General features: G+C 30.1%; 1 protein-coding gene across 2 annotated transcripts in view; it reads right to left on the reverse strand.

Annotated features, from left to right (window-relative positions):
- The window catches only part of LOC135923128 (GRIP1-associated protein 1-like), a 33,804-nt gene extending 13,677 nt beyond the window's left edge, over window positions 1–20,127 (reverse strand). Inside the window, exons 1-9 of one of the 2 annotated variants that reach the window (XM_065457715.1) lie at window positions 20,040–20,127; window positions 19,933–19,999; window positions 19,795–19,883; window positions 19,647–19,754; window positions 19,408–19,526; window positions 19,320–19,366; window positions 19,158–19,273; window positions 15,076–15,155; window positions 4,295–4,508 (exon numbers count right to left, since the gene is read on the reverse strand). In XM_065457715.1, the coding sequence (XP_065313787.1) occupies window positions 4,295–4,508; window positions 15,076–15,155; window positions 19,158–19,273; window positions 19,320–19,366; window positions 19,408–19,526; window positions 19,647–19,754; window positions 19,795–19,883; window positions 19,933–19,999; window positions 20,040–20,072 (873 nt within the window). In that variant the 5' untranslated portion in view covers window positions 20,073–20,127. The remainder of the gene's footprint in view (window positions 1–4,294; window positions 4,509–15,075; window positions 15,156–19,157; window positions 19,274–19,319; window positions 19,367–19,407; window positions 19,527–19,646; window positions 19,755–19,794; window positions 19,884–19,932; window positions 20,000–20,039) is intronic. The other variant, XM_065457714.1, reaches the window with a different exon arrangement.
- Between the last annotated feature and the right edge of the window lie 808 nt (window positions 20,128–20,935).

The following is a 20,935-nucleotide window of genomic DNA, read 5'->3' on the forward strand; positions in this document are numbered from 1 at the left end:
CAAATAAAAAATATTATGTAAAAGTATGATCAAGGCTAGATTCTTAGTGGAATCAGATCCGACGCGATAACAGCTGATCGTTTTTTAAAAAAAATCAGTTTTATAAAGATCAATTTTTTCTTTATTAAAATTAATTCTATTCATTGGTGTTGTTAAATGATTAAGCCGAGTCGATTTAGCCGCTACTCGTAGTTTCTAGTCGAAAAAACGACTCTAACTCGAGTTGACTAAATGAGCCGTGTTAGTCGGTTCGCGAGACGATCCTGAGCCAGATTTTTAAGGAAATTTATAATATCTCATATAAAAATCATGAAAACGAGTTCATTCAAGTTTGACTAAAAGTCGCTAATCAATTTGGTCGATTAACCTATTTCTGAACTCATGTCGATGAATAAGTCCCTATCAAAAAATGGAATGGGTCAATCAAAAAAAGAAAAGATCCGACCAAAAAAGGAAAAGTGTTAATAAAAAAAGAAAAAGTTCAAAAGGCTTAGGAAAAAGTTGGATCAAAAAAGGAAAAGTGTCAATTAAAAGAAGAAAAGTGGTTATCAAAAAAGGAAAGTAGTCAATCAAAAAGGAAAATGTGTTAATCAAAAAAGGAAAATCAATTTTTTAAAAATATTTTTAAGAAAACAAACTTTTTTTCTTGTCAATTTTTCCTAAATTTATAATTTTATCTTCTTATTTTGCAATCTCTTTACGTCATGTTTAATCATAATTTTTCTTAATCTTTTCATATTTTTTCTTCTTCTCATTTTTGAACATTCTTTTTTGTCTTTTTAAAAATAATTTGTTTATTATTAATTTTCACTTAATTTTTATTTCTCATCGCAGACAAATTTTTTTTTTATTAGTTTATATTAATCATCAATAATTTCCTCTCTACATTTTGGAATATAGATCTCCATATTTCTAAAATAATTCTTTGTATTCTCCTCAAATATTCCTCTCTCTTCATGCTCTATAAAACGAGTTAATTCCTCCCCGTTATTGGGATTTTGATTTCAGACGAAATGCTTCCATTGGAGAAACACATTTTCAAAGGGATTAAGATAAGGACTGTAAGGTATATTTTTATAAATCACCTTACAGTCCTTATCTAAATTCTATTGAAAATTGTATTGTATGTCCTCTTCTTTCCATTGATTCCCTAATTGTATGGTCAAGGTGAGATAGAACATTATCAATCAAAAAATTATATTCATCATGTTATATTACCTTCTTCAAAATGATTTAATATTACATTTACAAAGTTGCTAAAGTGTATAGCGTTGCAGGGGACATCAAGAACCTCCAATCTGAATAATACCGCAATCGTGAGAGCAGCAATGCTAGTTTAATTCATTGTCTTTATCAGAGTTGTTAACGCTCCTTTATAAAAGTAGCTAACTCCCGCTCCTACCTTCTCAAAAGGAACTAGCTCCCGCTCCCGCTACTACATTTTTTAAAGTAACTAGCTCCCGTTCCAAGTAATGGAGTACCACTCCATAACCGCTCCTTTGATTTTCAATTTTTTCGAAGGTACACGAAACTCATATTATTTTATCAAAAGTTTTAATTATTAAATGATGTATCAAAATATTTATAATTTATTAGCTTTTAAAAGTAAAAAATTTTCTAAATTAGAATCTAACAAACATCCACGCCTCTCCCCTAAGACCTGTTTTGTAATACTAAATAGGCGCTTCACAGGAGCACTAGAGGGGATCGGGGTATTATATTTTATAAAGATATTTTTTAATTCATGAAATTTAGCAAAAATAGTAATTTTGGTATCATTATTTAAAAATTATTGTCCAATATATTATCTTCCTGATGATCAATTTCACGGAATGTAAAAAAATCTTCCAAATCATTGCAGGGTTCCCGTGAACTAGTAGCTGTTTTTGCATCAGGTTTTTGTTTTCTTAAAAAATTAATCAATTTATATTTTTGTTCCATATTTTGTGGATTTTTTATCCATTCCCAATTTAATTTGAAAGCAGGATGGATAATAGCTGCAATGATATTACCATAATTATAAACATTTGATAATCTGCAATAAAGTTATTTAAATAGATATAATTTATTTTTTATTATAAACCTTTTATTTATACCTCTTATAAGAGAGACTTTACAAGAGGTTGGCAAAACTCTAAATCTGCTAAGTCGTTTAATAAATAAGTTTGGAAATTGTTGGAGTTAGGAAACCCATATCCATATGATGCTCACCTTCAAGGATTTTTAGAGCTTTTTTCAAAGGCTCAACCTAAAATTTATTTATTTCACTAAGATAACGATTATATTATTATTTACTTAACTATACTCTTTAACAAATTTACATTCTTGAGAGTTAAAGCGTATAAGACCATGGTTATCACATAACTCATCGAGGTCTTTTTGTTTTCCCTATATTTTATCCATCAAAACCATGGCTTCATAGTATGAATTCCACCTAGTGGAATTTGGACATATCACTACCCAATTTTTTCATATTACATGCCATATAGGTAGACATATTTAGCTTATTCCATAAAAATTGACACTTTTGGAAAGAAATTTGCGATATTATTTTAAAGCTATTATGAACTAAAGCTTTCTCAGCATCAACTGTAGCCACCAAATTGATGGCAGGCACATCGTGAATGTTGTGGAAGATAATCATAGCCTTCTATCCTGTTATTTATGATATCATCAACATCCACAAATTGGAAATCTTCATCAATCTCAGAACTTTTATTTTCAAACATTCTAAAATATAAAAGGAAAGTTATAATATAAAAATAAATAATTAAGATTACCTGAATGCTTTCACAAAGTTTATACCATTATCAGTAATGGTTTTTATTACTTAGTTCTGAATTTTGAAACTATGTATATCACTAATAATCTTGGCCAAAACATCGAAAGTATGCTTGCCTTGAACACGCTTTAGGGCTAAAGCTGCAGATTTTCTTTGCAATGACTTTGGGTCAATCCAATGAGCTGTTACACCCAAAAAAGACCTTTATAAGAAAGTTAAATTAATCAAGCACATTTAAAAAGATAGGCACTAACCTTTTAAATCCACTTTAGCAATCAGCTGTGGTACACACATAAGATACTTCAGATAGCATTTCTATAATATCATCTATCATTTTATCATAACGCAAACTTATCTTTGCTACTAATGTTTGGCGGCACATTACCTTTGCTGAGGGGGAAAACGTTTTTATCATTTTGACAAAGCTAAGATTGTCTACAGTTGATAATGGAACTAATGTCTCAATGACATAATCAATAATTGCATTATCTCCTTCAGTTTTTGAAGGTTCATAATTTTTTTGACTAAAATTTAATAGTGACTGTTTTTTCTCAGGAGACTTTATTTTTTGGCTAATAATAGTGAAAGGCTCCCTTTCCTAGATGACCTCGAAAATATCATTATCTTCCTTCCTAGGAGTCAAAATTTGATAATCCTTGGGGACTTGAACACTAGGATTGGAAAGGAGGATTCCTTTATTAGAGACAGGGTAATTGACAATGCAACCATCTCTCAATAAATAGTGATGACAGTAGGAAGGTCTTGAAGATGTGTAGAAGTATGAACCTTAAAGTTGAGAATACCTTCTCCCACAATTAATACAACACTCTAACTTTTAGAAGAAATAATATCAAATCACAGATCGATTTTTTCATCTCTAACATTCATATTTAGTTTTTAGATGTAAAAGTAATGTCGATCATTAATAATTCTGATCATAATATAATCAGGGCAAGTATCACCGTGAGGAATTTATGGGGTAACTCTCAGCGTCTCGCTATCCAAACCCAGCCTAGATACCTTCCCTGAAAAAGGAATAATAACTACAACGGCAGGAAGTAAAGCTGCAGTTGGATCAAAATTTAAGTGATGGGGTTTTGGAAATAAAAAAAATTGTCGGAAGGTAACAAACATGCCACAAAAACCACTTTTTGAACATAATTTTTTATTAAACATATTTTCAAAATACTTAAAAAGTATTGAAATTATTAAGCATTTTTTTTTATTTTATCCATAATTACTATTTTTTATAAATGTAACCAAAAAAAGATACCAAGTTCCATTCCTTTGCCTAAATCCTAGCTATCTTATATAATGTGTTAGTAAATTGTTAAAAACTCAATTTCGGCATTTTAATCTTCAATATATTGACAATTAATTCGAAAATTACAAACTGGAAAAAAGCATCTTGTAAATATATGGAGTATACGATTTAAATCGTATCCACGGTACTTGGGATTTTATTTCTATCAAGATTTTATAAAAAAAAGAGTAAAACATCCAAAAATTAACCTTCAATTTTTTCAAAAGTAGCTCGATATCGGGTTGAAGCCCCATATGTAAGACATTAGCTAATTTTAGTATCCTTTCATCCAAATAGTCTAGTTTGTTTCCTATTGAGGTAGCTTGCAAGCAAGGATTCCAGCATTCGAATATATTTTTGTAAACGGTTACAAGGTTACGATAACATTCCGGAATTTGATTGTGTCGTTGAGATTCTAGAGTTCTTATTCATAATTTGTTTAAAAATAAATAAAAAATCTTTCTATTTTCTTAAAAAAATAGATGATAAATGAATATGATTATTGTTATTTTCAAAAGCTTGATGTGGTAAATGGACATATAATACTTACCTAGACCGACATTAGAATGTTTTGAAGCATCATTGAATACAAATCATTTGATGTTACGCCATTTTGATTTTCCGTATAACAATTTATATAAATAAATATTTTTTTAAAAAAACGTTTTCACAAATTATATGCGAAATCAAAACAGCGTGACCAGCTGATTTGTATACACATTTAAATGAATGAATCGTCAGTAATTTTTGATTAATATAAAAGTCGCCATTCTCGTAATGAAATATGATAGTCACGTGGCCATTAATTTTATAAGGAAGTGACAAAATAGGAAAGCACCCGTGATTTGATACCTTTAATGGAAGACTAATAAGTAACAAGGTTTTGATCATTCTTTATCTAGTATTTTAACCAATAAATTACAAAACATATCTGATATTTGAAAATGGTAGATAGAACATTATTTTATTACAAAGAATGAAAAAGATGTCAGATTTGTTTTATTTATTTTGATGGTTTTTAAGGTTGGCCTTGGCAAATAACTTATAAAAAATTTTAAATCGGTATAATTTTTTATAATGTGAATTCATAGCTGCCTGGTTGAGGTTATAATTATAAATGTTGTAATTATAAACTTTAATTGGTACATATAAGTACATTTATATTATTTATGTTGAAAGGGGTAAATTAATATTTTATTTTATATTTTTTTTTGGTGTCTCGTTTGGAAAGTTTAAATTAAAAAATTAATTTAAAACCTTTATTTTGTAAAATTTGAATTAAAAAATAATAATTTAAAGACTTTAATTGATAAAGTTTTATGGAAGTGGTGTATAAACACATTTATATTCTTTATATTGAAAGGGGTAAGTTAATATTTTATGTCATATTTTTTTTTTGTCTCGGTTGTAAAGTTTAAAAAAAAATAAATAATTTAAAGACTTTAATTGATAAAGTTTTGTTTTGGAAGTTGTATATGAACACATTTATCGTCTTTATATTGAAGGGGTAGGTTAACATTCTATGTTAGTTTGTTTTTGTCTCGGTTAGAGAGCTAAATTAGAAAATTAATTAAATTTTTTTTGTAGCGTTGGGAGAACTAAATTAGAAAATTAATTTAAAAAACTTTACAGAGCTAAATTAGAAAATTAATTTAAAAAACTTTAATTGGTAAAGTTTAAAACTTTAATTGGTAAAGTTTAAAACTTTAATTGGTAAAGTTTTGTTTGGAAGTTGTGTGTAAAAACATTTATATTAAAAGGGTAAGGTAATATTTTATTTTATATTTTTTTTTCTTTTCCCTCGTTTGTAGAATTTATATTAGGAAATTAATATTCAAGATGGAGACGCTATCCCGGCTCATTGACATGGGAGATTTTTATTTACAGGTTACCCTTATAAAGAAAAACAACGGGATGACGCTAGCAACGGGTTCCGCTAATGAGAATCAGCCCCCGATTCAGGAGACGCGACGACGTAGATGTTTTAATTGTCAAGAGGTGGGACATTTACGGCATTAGTGTTCTCGGCTATCGCGGGAGACGCGCGTACCCCTGGAGGTCATATCTTAAAATCGTATCTATCAAGGACAGAAGCGGGGACATCACGATTCAGAGGGAAGACAACCAACAGACGCAGCTCCCTCAGGGTTAGATAGGGAGATGGAGATTCCGTGGATATTCGTCGTGTGGATGTTCGGGATCAGTTTGTGAATGGAGTCCGAGGTACAGATGGAGGAGATTTTTTGCAGAGATTAGTGACCAATACACTAACAGCTGATGCTTCGCAAACGGCACGAGCTGATGATTTCTGGGTGAATCCAATGTCTATTTAAGAAGATTATTCTTTAAATAATGTAAGTTTTTTTTTGTAGATATTTTGTTTTTTTCCGCGTTTTTGTTTTATTTCTAACGATATGCCACGATCCCATAAAGGGGTGGCATGTCGTATTCGTAAATACGTTTACAATATATATTTTTTTTTACATTCGATATAATTGTAGTTATAAATATATATAGTATATATTATAACACGTCACTCATAATCACGTGTTTTTTTTATGGAATATCGTAGTTATATAATATAGATGTATGATTTTATTTTATTATTTTTTTTTTGTGGAATGATATTATTATTGATATTATCGAAAATAAATTTGTTCTTTCTTTTAGAAGTGTTGGGTTAGTCTTTAGGATTTGTCTTTTTATTTTAGAAGCATTGAGTTAGTTTCTAGGATTTGTTTTAGGTAGGTTTTGTTTTTGTTGTAGTTTGTGATTGTAGGATTTTTTAGTCCTCCAGGGGTACGCGCGTCTCCCGCGATAGCCGAGAACACTGGTGCCGTAAATGTCCCACCTCTTGACAATTAAAACATCTACATCGTCGCTTCTCCTGAATCGGGGGCTGATTCTCATTAGCGGAACCCGTTGCTAGCGTCATCCCGTTGTTTTTCTTTATAAGGGTAACCTGTAAATAAAAATCTCCCATGTCAATGAGCCGGGATAGCGTCTCCATCTTGAATATTAATTTCCTAATATAAATTCTACAAACGAGGGAAAAGAAAAAAAAATATAAAATAAAATATTACCTTACCCTTTTAATATAAATAATATAAATGTTTTCACACACAACTTCCAAACAAAACTTTACCAATTAATGTTTTTTAAATTAATTTTCTAATTTAGCTCTGTAAAGTTTTTTAAATTAATTTTCTAATTTAGCTCTCCCAACGCTACAAAAAAAATTAAATTAATTTTCTAATTTAGCTCTTTAAACGAGACAAAAACAAACTAACATAAAATATTAACCTACCCCTTCAATATAAAGACGATAAATGTGTTCATACACAACTTCCAAAACAAAACTTTATCAATTAAAGTCTTAAAATTATTTTTTTTTTAAACTTTACAACCGAGACAAAAAATAAATATGACATAAAATATTAACTTACCCCTTTCAATATAAAGAATATAAATGTGTTTATACACCACTTCCAAAAAACTTTATCAATTAAAGTCTTTAAATTATTTTTTTTTAATTCAAATTTTACAAAATAAAGGTTTTAAATTAATTTTTTAATTTAAACTTTCCAAACGAGACACCAAAAAAAATATATAAAATAAAATATTAATTTACCCCTTTCAACATAAATAATATAAATGTACTTATAACAATTTTCGAAAAAAAAAACAACTGTACCAATTAAAGTTTATAATTACAACATTTATAATTATAACCTCAACCAGGCATCTACACCCCTCACTCCCTCTACAATACTTTTTAACAAAAAACAAAATATGCCGCAATCAGAAAATCAATATCTCTGTTATAACTCACAACAACATATTAACAAATGTTTTTATCTTCTCTTTACCATAAACCTTCCATCTCATAACATTAAAATATATACTTCTTTTTTTTTACAAGAAAACATAACATGCTTGCCGATAAGTAATTAAAATATCAAATCAGATATCAAATCAATTTCTCTACTCAATATATGACTCCTCTTTATCCATTAACAAAATAACATACTACCATTTTCCATTTTTCAACCTTTATTTATAGCTAACAACTGGTAACCTCAATGAATATCAACCTTTCCCATTACAAAACATGAAATAATTTAAACCAATACTAAATACATCAAAACAAAAAAAATTACCAACAGTTCATTTACATTTAATTTCCCTTTTATGCTTAATTTTTGCATAAATATATATACGTATCACTTTAAGCCTCTCCTATTTGATCCTTTACTTACCATTCCCACATACAATACGTTACCCAAACCTTCATTTACACCTTATATATTTGCTCGGAAACGAGTCTAATCCTTCGGGATGCACCTTCATTTATTTATATATATATTTTCATATTTATATTATCATATGAGGTACCTCAGATTTACTCCCGCGGTCGTATATGATCATTGTGGCGCATAACTGTGCCGCCCATTTCTAATTGAATCAAATTCAACTTTGAACCTCTGTTTACCCCAACAATGCCCTTGGCCCATTTCTTGCCCCTTCCCTCAACAAACGAGTCCATACTTTTTCTCCAACTTCAAGCCTAATCTTTCGGTCCTCCAAAACTCCCTTCTCGTGACTCTCGGCCCTTAGAAAATCTAGGGAAACCCTAGTCCTCCGGCCCAAAAACAATTTAGCAGGTGTCACTCCCTCATTATTCCTAGAATTGAGGTAATACAACTGGGCCAAATACGCCCCATCCCCTTGATTGCCGGCTTTCCTTATCCAATTCTTAACAATTGCTACCATCCTCTCAGCTTGACCATTTGAGCTGGGATGATAGGGCGGGGTCAAAATGTGTCGAATCCTAGACTCTTTACAAAACTGCTTGAAATTTTTGCTAACAAAGGCAGGTTCTCCATCAGATACAATAGTATCCGGCAATCCGAACCTGGCCATTAATGCCCTCAATTTCCTTACAACAATTTTCGTGGTATATCCATGTACCTCCTCGTACTCTATCCATTTCGAATACGAATCTACTACTAAAAAATACGACCTTTTATCTAAATCGAAAAAATCAACATGTAAGCGTTCCCACGGTTTTCTCGACCTGGGCCATATCTGACCCACCTCCTTTCGGGGCATCGCCGCGCACGAATTACACGGCTCACATTTCCTTGTGATATTTTCAATATCTTTTCCCATACCTGGCCACCAAACATATTCACGGGCCCACGATTTCATCTTCCCTTGACCTTGATGTCCAGCATGTAACAAATTTAAAATTTTACCCCGTAATTTGAACGGAATTACGGCATGATTACCCCTCATTAAACAATCATCCACCACAGACAATTCCTCTTCCACCTTTTTAAAAATAATTTTACAATCCTCCTCCCAAGTCTTTTTTCCCATTACACATAACTTTATCCTAGTCATTTCTCTATCTCTCAATGTACTCAACTTAAGATCCTCCCAATTGTTAGGACCCCCTTTGAGCATATGCGAAAGCGAACAAACCAGGGCCTTTTCACTGTGTCGAACCTTATCCTTGTTCCCTTCATCATTTCCTTCATTTAATCCTAATCGGGACAAAATATCAGGCAAACAATTCTCTTTACCGCGACGATATCTGATCTCCACGTTAAAGCTGCCCACCAACAACAACCAACGCTGTAACCGGGGCGACATCATTAACTCCCGATTGTTTTTCCGAAATAAGTGAATTAACGGTTTGTGATCAGTAAAAATTACAAATTTTTTACCAATCAAATATTCACGACATTTTGTCAACCCGAAAATCACAGCCAGGGCCTCCTGTTCAATTACAGAATATCTGGTTTCCACCTCACGAAAAACATGCGAGAAAAACAAAACGGGTCTCTCCAAGCCCTCTATTACCTGTAATAACGCCCCACCCACTCCCTTATTTGAGGCATCCACCGCCAAAACAATTTCCAATTCATTATCAAAACACACCAAAACCGGCTCTTTTCCAATTTTTTCCTTTAAAATTTCAAAAGCAATTTGCTGTACATCCTTCCACTCAAAATGAATTCCCTTTTTCAATAAATCATATAACGGCGCCGCAACCTTTGCAAAATCTTCCACGAACCTGTGGTAATAATTGACCATACCCAAAAAAGACTGCAACTCAGCCTTAGTGTTAGGCCGTTTCATGTTCGATATATTCTTCAAATTTTTATCCAAAGGTTTCACCTCAATTCCATTAATTCGATGACCCAAATATTCAACCTCCATTACTCCCAGAACACTTTTCTCCTTACTGGCTCTCAAGCCTTTATCACGAATTCTCCTAAACACTTCCTCCAAACGTTGATTATGCTGCTCCTGCGTCACGCCAGTAATTAACACATCATCCATATAATAAAATACTCCTTCCAATCCTTGAAAAACCGACGCCATGGTCCATTGAAAAATGGGAGCAGATACGCTCAATCCAAACGGTAATCTACAAAACGCGAACAATCCCTTTGGAGTCTTTATCGTCAATAATTTACGGATTTCCTTTCTCAAAGGTAACTGCAAATACGCCGACGAAAAATCCACCTTGGAAAAATATTTCGCACCCTTCAACTGAGCCAAAATCTCCTCAATCCTAGGCAATGGATATTTAACCTCCACTACCCATCGATTTACTGTGACCCTGAAATCCGCACAAAGTCTTAATTTAACATTTGCCTTTTTAACTGGCACTAACGGGGTTGCCCATTCGCTATATCCCACAGGAATAATAATGCCGTCCTTCACCCATCTATCTAATTCCTCATCGATCTCCTTCCTCCATTCGAAAGGAACTCGCCGACAAGCCAAAAAGATCGGTGAAAAACCCTCCCTAAGTTGAACATCAACTTGATAATCATTTAAACAACCTAATTTTTCATCAAAAATAATGCCATACTGTTTACTAGAATAGGAATAGCTTGATTAACCTTATTCCAATCCTCTTTTCCCCCGACCACAATTTGCTTCTCATTTCACTCATCATTAAAATCCAACTTACTCGATATCTCTATCATCTCCTCCGAAATTTCACAAATTTTATTATCGGCCTCCGAAATTTCACAAATTTTATATCGGTATTATCCAAATTTTCATTCTCTCCAACATCCATTATTACATTATCACTAATATTGAAAATATTCCAAAAATTATTAGGAGGACCTAGCTTAGTAATCCAATCCCAACCCATAATAGTTTCAACATTTTCCTTTACTACCCATAAATCAAGAAAAAACATAGTATCGTTAAAATGCACCCCCAATTTACTTTTTCCTAAAACCCCAATTTCAGACCCATCAAATTGTCTGACACACATAGACTCCCTCTCAAGTGTTTTTCCCGGCCAATACTTATAGAAATTTTAGCTAGACATAATCGAAATGCTAGCTCCCGTATCAAATAACATATCTATATTTTTATTGTCAATCTTCAAATTAACCTTAGGACACAAACATTGTCCATTTAAGATTTCCGTCATTAAAATATTATGTGTATTAATCGGAGAATCAGCGTTTATTTTATCTAAAATACTAATTTCATTGGCATTCACATTGCCCCCTAAATTCAACTCGGAATTTAAATTTTTATTACTGACAATTACATTTCTTTTAACAAGATTTGTGGGACATCTTTCCCAAATAAAATTCTTAACATCCCTTCTAAGAGAATAACGGACAATATTCCTCGGATATTGTTCCCACCTAAATCGACTAACCTCCCTCCCAAAGAAATTATGAGAATAATTTCTTATTTTAATTCTATCATTCCCCTCATTTCGACTAATAATATTAAATGTTTTATTATACAAATTCTTCCGAACTCTCGGAGCCCCGACTCCTATATGATTCACCTTGCAATCATATAGTCAACACGAATTTCGTGATACTTCCATGCAGTCCACAGCTACATGTCCCGGTCTTTTACATTTAAAACATATTCGAGATTCATTCACCCGAACCACCTTTACACTAGCATTTCCTATTTCAGATCTCTTTAATGGAAATCCATCTTTAAACCTTTGCTCTGGGACCACACAGGTATCCCTTTTATGTCCTCTCCATCCGCAACGATGGCAAATGATCATTTCCACAAATCTTTTATTTTCCGACAATCCTTTATTTTCCTCGTAATCATTAAATTTCTTATTCATATTTCTATCACCCACCTGGCTCTTAAGCGAACTTTTGATCTCCTTTATCAACGCATTGATGGCTTCTTTCATTTCCAGAAGGATCTTAACCGACCTCTTCCCTACATCTCCAGTCTTGATTTCCTCTAAAACATCTTTTAGATTACTTTCCAAATCTGCTATTTTCTTCCCAAAAATATCCGATATTAAATAAAAAAACGTTTCCTGCATTACTTTTTTATAAACATCTGACACCGCAGTGCCCTTCTTCCAACTGCAATACATGCCTGCCAGTACCGCAGTACCCCTTTTTACCAAGTATTTCGCCAAAATCACCAATATATAAATTATTACCAATATTCCAATTATCATTCCCTGTTTAATTAAATCCAATTCATCAAAATTTTTATACAAAACTTTAAGACCCAAATTCTTATATAATGAAATCTTAGCAGCCACGCTGTAATCATCATGATACCTAAAAAAATGAACCATTTGGTCATGAATCTTTTAGTCAATACTAATACTCAATTACAAACACTTTAAATATTTGTAGAAAATATTAAAACAGCACCTTAAATTAAACTTCACTAGCTAAATCGTATAATGGTTAGTACAAAGGCGCAGTCAAAAATTCTAAAAAAATTATATAATTAAAAATTTTTTGTTTTACCTTCTAAACCGAATAACTCCTAAAAAACTATCAGCGTCACAAGGCACCACTAAAAAATCCTACAATCACAAACTACAACATAAACAAAACCTACCTAAAACAAATCCTAGAAACTAACTCAATGCTTCTAAAATAAAAAGACAAATCCTAAAGACTAACCAAACACTTCTAAAAGAAAGAACAAATTTATTTTCGATAATATCAATAATAATATCATTCCACAAAAAAAAATAATAAAATAAAATCATACATCTATATTATATAACTACGATATTCCATAAAAAAAACACGTGATTATGAGTGACGTGTTGTAATATATACTATATATATTTATAACTACAATTATATCTAATGTAAAAAAAAATATATAATGTAAACGTATTTACGAATACGACAATAGCTGCGATTCATTTGATAGTTATCAGAATTGCGAAAACCATTCTTGTGGTATTCAAAAATATAAACTAGAAAAAGGCACCTAGTTGTAAGTGTTTTGTCAGGTTATAGTACCAAAAATAAGAACTAAATTCTTACTGATTAAAAAAATGGCCTTTACCAAATTCTAATCAATGTCAATACCTAAGACAGTATGAAAACAAAAAAATATATAAATTTTTGCTTTTTAAAAGTCAAAACTTTTCTGTTTATATCTCCCAGCCATAATCAGATTCCTGTCTTCATTCACACCCATTTTCTAACCTCTTACATTCCACCTTTACCTGATCTTCATCTCCTTATCAATATTATATCCTATGCTCATGCCCGCTCCCGACCCCTTAAAAAAACATCACAATACGACTTTGCCCCTCACTTGTTTTCACCATAAATTTGTTCCCTCCCTCTTTACCTAATACTTTCTTTTTAAAGATATCGATACGATTCCCAAAACCCATTATATAACCCACTCCCTTTCAGTAATTCCCATGTCAGACTTGTACTTTGCCTTTGTTTTTGTCTATACAAACTCCATGTGCATTAAAATTCCGAATAAATTTATTGCTAAATTTACCCCATTATGTTTTAGTCAAGAATTAATGAAGAGATTTTTTGATCAAGAGTGTCAGAAATAAAATAGTAACTAAAAAACGTGTTTTTGCAGGAATGTGACTGGACCCTGAAAATGTTTTTAATGAAAAAATTTCTGGTTTTTATAATTCTATTTTATAAGTAATATCTTTTAGAAAGTGAAAAGTGTAGGTATTTTATTATAAATAATAATCAATTAATGTGCTATATATTAGGAATATGTTACTTATCTTGTTTTGTATCAATTTTAGAAAGTGAAATATTGGAAATTTTGTACTATGCGCAAAACAAAATGTGTGGAAATCTCCCCCCCCCTCCAATCATAAATGTACCTGTTCCCGTAAATATTATCGTTTTAATTGGGGAGAGAAGACTGGATGTTAAAAAAGTTAACACCCCATGATAAAAGTAAATGGAGACCAAAGACAAGGATTTTTTTAGGAGAAACTTTAAGTCGTGGATGTCTCTAAGAGTTGTAGTTTTCCTTTCAATTAAGCAAGGGGAAATATAGTAATTAGGAATTTATTACATGTTTTATAATCTATGATAATACCATAATTTATAAGGTGAACTACCTAACATATATAGTGAGAATCAATCATTATATAATTTCTGATGAAGAAATATAGTATATCTGAATCATGTATATTAGGATTGTATGTCAAAATCAAAAATTTCTCCCCTTCCTCTCACCATCAAAAAATATATACAATATATCACAATAAAGATAATTTGAAAGTAAAATTAGCAAAAACTTTTTAAAATAATGAGCATAATTCAAAATTTTTAGTCAAAAATAGTGAAAACACAAATTTTTTTTATAAAATATAATATAGCCAAATGCTTACAATAATTGGATCTAAAGATCTACAATAAAATTTATGAAGAAAAAAACTCATCTAATAGTACCCCTTCCCCCTTTAGAAAAATTATAATTACTATGTTTTGCATTGTAGGTAAAATATTTTATTATAAATGATATTAAGGCTATGTGATTAAATAAAACATTTAAAATATAAAATAAATTTTTTAATTATATATATAATGAAAAAAATGTTATTTTAAGTCAATATTTTAAAAACATTTAATATTTTATTTTCAAAATCAGTTGGGGTAAAAAAAGAAAATATTTTTACTATAATTCAGGTTAGATAAAATTTTACAAAACATACTTTATTTTAATTTCATTTTCTTTCACAAAATCGTCATTCAATGGTATGGATAATTCGATGTTTGTTTCACTTCTGGGTTCCTATAAAAAAAATAATAATTAGATATATTAGTTGACTGATGAAAATGGTCTATATAAGTTAATTGCTGTATCCTTGCTAAAAATTACAGGTGATTCCTAAAATTTAGTTTATGTATAAATGAGGTTTTTCATGGACTATACAGTATTTACGCAAGGGTGTGACTAAAATACGCGTACCCAGAAACTACGCGTCCCCGGTCAAAGGGGTTTAATTTATATAATATTATTTAAAAATCTTATTTAGCTTCATAAAATAAGTTAAAAAATGTTTTTTATGATTTAAAAAAAAATGAAATCTTAGTAAAATTTTTAAAAAATTATTTTTTTACATGAAAAAACTACGCGTCCCCGGTCAAGATACAATTTTTTTTTAAAAATAAAAGCAGATTCATATTTAGCTCATTAAATGAATATAGAAAATGTTTTTTATGATTTAAAAAAAATGTGTTAACTTAGTAAAATTTTTAAAAATTTATTTAAAAAAAAAATAAGTATTAACTTTGAATTATTTAAACACACATATTCAATAAGCATGATTATTTTGATAATAATATTAAAATTTATAATAACTATTTAACTTTGTATTAATTAAAGAAATTTTTTCTTTGTGGTTTTAGCCATAAAAAGTTGGAAATTATTTATTTACACATTTTTATGTTTCCGCTCTTAGCCACCTGGAGGCAACCATTTTTAAGAGCTTTTAGGTCTTAGTTTAAAAAACCAAGACCATGGATATATAACGGGTTTAAAATTTTAAACCTGAAATATAACCATTATATATTAGATATAAAAAATTTAATATTTAAAAAAAAAATTAATCCTCATATATAAACGGGTTTAAAATTTTAAACCTGAAATATAACCATTATATATTAGATATAAAAAATTTAATATTTAAAAAAAAAAATTAATCCTCATATATTCATCCTCTGTATGATTATCATTATTAGACCTAGGAGGATTAATATCTAATCTATTAACATCCGACGCCAAGTCAACACAGGATTCCTGGTTACTTGGTGTCGGCGCCGTTACGGGGATGGGGATCGGCTCTGATACGGGGATTATGGGAATCGGCGCCGATACTGGGGTGGGGATTATGGGAATGGGCGCCGATACGAGGGTGAGGATTATAGGATTCGGCGCCGATACGCGAGAGGGCACAGTGGAATTAGGCCCTCCAGCACGGCTCTCTGGACAAAAACGACGATATGATCGCCTCCGCATCTGTAGCATCCAGATGGCCGTCGAGAGCCTCTCGAGGAAGATCCTCTTCCTCCGTACCAATAGTTGGTACTATAGCCCCTCCTGCTACGCGACCTGTGAGACCGACTGTCTCTAACAGGCCTCAATTGAGCATTTGCCCATATAGTCGGGAAGCTTCTAGTCTAGCTTCTTCCAATAGGTTGTCCGACTCCACTGAGCCATCAATCATGCGGATTGATATCGTTATTACAAAGTCTCCAACCCGAAAAGTTGAACCCATCTAATAATAATAAAATAAAGGGAAGATACAAATTTAATGTTTAAAAATTAATATCCATATGCTTTACTTTAATTTTTTATATTGCAGGCCATTTTAGGACGTCTTCAGCACCCTGCCAATTCTGATTGTGATATAAATATCAAGAAACATTTAGATATTAATGATACACTAAATTAATCCATATACTTTAAGTTTTAAAACCTTAGGTGAAGTTGAGAAATCTGAGTTATCTCTTGCAAAACATTCAAATATATTATTACCCAAGATTAATATGATAATTAGTGGAGATCGTTCCAGCAACCGTAATATCTATATATATAAAACACATTTTTATATCTATATACTTTAACAACTTGATATATTTTTTAAAGTAAAGCAAATGCATATTAATTTTTAAACATTAAATTTGTATCTTCCCTTTATTTTATTATTTTTAGATGAGTTCAACTTTTCAGGTTGGAAACTTTGTAATAACGATATCAATCCGCATGATTGATGGCTCAGTGGAGTCGGACAACCTATTGGAAGAAGCTAGACTAGAAGCTTCCCGACTATATGGGCAAATGCTCAATATAGTGAGGCCTGTTAGAGACAGTCGGTCTCAGAGGTCGCGTAGCCCTAGGAGGGGCTATGGTACCAACTATTGGTACGGAGGAAGAGGATCTTCCTCGAGAGGCTCTCGACGGCCATCTGGATGCTACAGATGCGGAGGCGATCATATCGTCCGTTTTTGTCCAGAGAGCCGTGCTGGAGGGCCTAATTCCACTGTGCCCTCTCGCGTATCGGCGCCGAATCCTATAATCCCCACCCTCGTATCAACGCCCATTCCCATAATCCCCACCCCCGTATCGGCGCCCATTCCCATAATCCTCACCCCCGTATCGGCGCCGATTCCCATAATCCCCGTATCAGAGCCGATCCCCATCCCCGTAACGGCGCCGACACCAAGTAACCAGGAATCCTGTGTTGACTTGGCGTCGGATGTTAATAGATTAGATATTAATCTTCCAGGTCTAATAATGATAATCATACAGAGGATGAATTATTATATGAGGATTAATTTTTTTTTTTAATTATTAAATTTTTTTAAATATTAAATTTATATCTAATATAAAATGGTTATATTTCAGGTTTAAAATTTAAACCCGTTATATATCCATGGTCTTGATTTTTTAAACTAAGACCTAAAAGCTCTTAAAAATGGTTGCCTCCACGTGGCTAAGAGCGGAAACATAAAAATGTGTAAATAAATAATTTCCAACTTTTTATGGCTAAAACCACAAAGAAAAATTTCTTTAATTAATACAAAGTTAAATAGTTATTACCTTAGTCATATGATCCATTGGATAACGATTAAAATTTTAACAACAATCTTTAAAGACAACAAGGGAATGAAACACCAATACTATTTTACAAAAAAATAATTTTTTTTTAAACCATAATGCTTACTTGTATAGGATATTATGAATGTATACAGTATGATATAACTATAATTGTTCATTTTACTTAGAGTTATTTTTTTTTATTATCAACGTAATTGAAAGAATATCTTTTTTAAATTATACTATAATATGTTATATAAATCTTATTATATTTAATAAATGATATTTATAATTCAAATAATAAATGGTTTATATATCTGATAAATAAAGGGACGCGTAGTTTAGTCAAAAAAATAATTTTTTCGAAAATTAATTTTTTTTAAGGAAAAATTTCTTAATACCATTTTTGTTATCTCCATGAAAAACTATACACGATTCTATATTCATTTTTATAAAAATAATCTATCTTGACCGGGGACGCGTATTTTAGTCAAAAAATGAGTGTCTTTTCAAAATTTTACCTAGTTACTTCTTTTTTAAATAAAAAAAAACATTTTCTGTATCCATTTAATGAGCTAAACATGAATCTGCTTTTATTTTTCAAAAAAAATTGTATATTGACCGGGGACGCGTAGTTTAGTCAAAAAAAAATTTACGATACCATTTTCGGAATCTCCTTGAAAAACTATACACGATTTTATATTCATTTTTATAAAAATAATCTATCTTGACCAGGGACGCGTAGTTTAGTCAAAAAATGAAGAAAAAAAGTGTTTTTTAAAAATTTTACTAAGTTCACACTTTATTTTTAAATCATAAAAAACATTTTCTATATTCATTTAATGAGCTAAATATGAATCTGCTTTTATTTTTAAAAAAAAATTGTATCTTGACCAGGGACGCGTAGTTTTTTCATGTAAAAAAAATAATTTTTTAAAAATTTTGCTAAGATATCATTTTTTTTTAAATCATAAAAAACATTTTTTAACTTATTTTATGAAGCTAAATAAGATTTTTAATTAATATTATATAAATTAAACCTCTTTGACTGGGGACGCCTAGGGACTCGTAGTTTTTGGGGACGCATATTTTAGTCATGCCCTTTACACATTATTATATATAACTGACATAAAAAAATTATTTATGAAGCATAAATTAGTGTAAATTTTATGTCAGAATCTCTTTATAAATTACTTTAATAGTGTTGGATAAATTAGCAATGGATATTATATTTTTTAAATTTGTAGACAATTCTGCTAATGTTTCCAAATTTTCTTCATTGGGCATATCAAGCTTAAGCCTTATTTTTTCTAGTTAAAATATATCACATAAATTTCATTTTAAATAAATATATACCTATTATTTGTTCTATATTAGGTATGTGTTCAATACTTTCAGTTGCCCTTTATAAATAATTAATAATATGGATCTTAAATTGTATTACAATGCAGTTTCATTAGCAATATCTGAATTAGAATTATCACCCTCCAAATTGTTTGGCTTCAAACATTGTTCAATCAAAGCTTTATTTTCTTCCTGCAATTTTTCATTGTGGTGTAATACCTAACATAAAAAATGTTTTTTTAAATATATTATGGGTTAAATATTTGGATTAAAAAAATAAATAAATAATTAAATTGGTTTAAAATATCATCAAATATATATAACTTAAAAAATTAATACATATTGTAATTCTGCCATAATAGTTCCATTTTGCAATTTAAACTCCTCTTCTTGATTTTGTATTTTTAAATGTAATGATTCATTATCTGACAACAACAAGGATATTTCCTTTTAAAATGTTAAGATTAAAAATTAAGATCAATATTACTTTAATTTTTCTGCTTTTCTCTATAGTTTTAAAATATTTTTCTGATTCTTGTTTTGTTAAAAAATATTCTTGTTTTATAATAGAAATATCTAAGGTATATTGATATTTATATTAAAACTATATTTAATAAATTTTTACCATTTTCATATTTCCTACATGTATCCAACAGTTTATAATTATCCTCTTTCAAAATTAATAATTGGTCCTATACAATTATTATAAAAAATATCATTGTGATTTTAAACTTGTATATTCTGAAAATCCTTTTCAGAATACATATAAATTTATTAATTTTGGACAACTACGACCAATAACCAACTAAATGTACCATAAAAAAGATAATGATAGAAAATGTCAAGTTTGACAGCTGAAAAATTTCAGACTTGTTCTTATCTTTTATATATTTTTTAGCGATATTTATAACTTTATTTTCACATCTATATTTTAATATTAAAAAATTGCAATAAAATAAATTGATTTTAAATATTTTAATTATACAATATTTACGTTTAAAGAAAACAAACAATTGTTTATATACAAAAAAAACAGAATCAAAATTTAAAAAGAAGATAACTATAGCTTTAAATGAGAAGAATAAGGAAATATGAGTTAATCAAGCAAAGATCTATAGAGGGAAGACTGTCATTGAAACTTGATATTGTATCATTTTTCTATATCTTATATTTGCTAATTTTAATACATTTTCTCATAGGCCCTGCTAAAAAATTCGGAGTTATATCAAAATTTAAGACAATTTAAAAAAAATTTTAATTGAAAAATATTTTATGCATAAAAATTAAAAAAGATTCATTCACCAAAATTATTTTAAATAGATTTGGGCACTTTTAGGTAAGATTTGATGAAAAATGTCTCTTCGTATATTAAAAAAAAAATTTGAAGATTTTTATTTAAAATCTGTTATCTATACGCAACTAGAAATGGTAAGAATAAGATAAAACAAATTTTTATTTCAGAAATGAAAACAGCAATATAGTATTTTAATTAACGCGATATTTATAATAAAATTAAAGAGATGATTCGTTCTTCCAAACATATGTTGCTGTTGGATTTCAATAATTCGAAATCGGATTGTATAGACAGTTGTTCCAAGTTCTAAGTCGTGGTCGATGGGCTTGATAGT

This window comes from Gordionus sp. m RMFG-2023, chromosome 2 (genome assembly GCF_954871325.1).
Source record: "Gordionus sp. m RMFG-2023 chromosome 2, tfGorSpeb1-WG-v2, whole genome shotgun sequence".
NCBI lineage: Eukaryota > Metazoa > Nematomorpha > Gordioida > Chordodea > Parachordodidae > Gordionus > Gordionus sp. m RMFG-2023.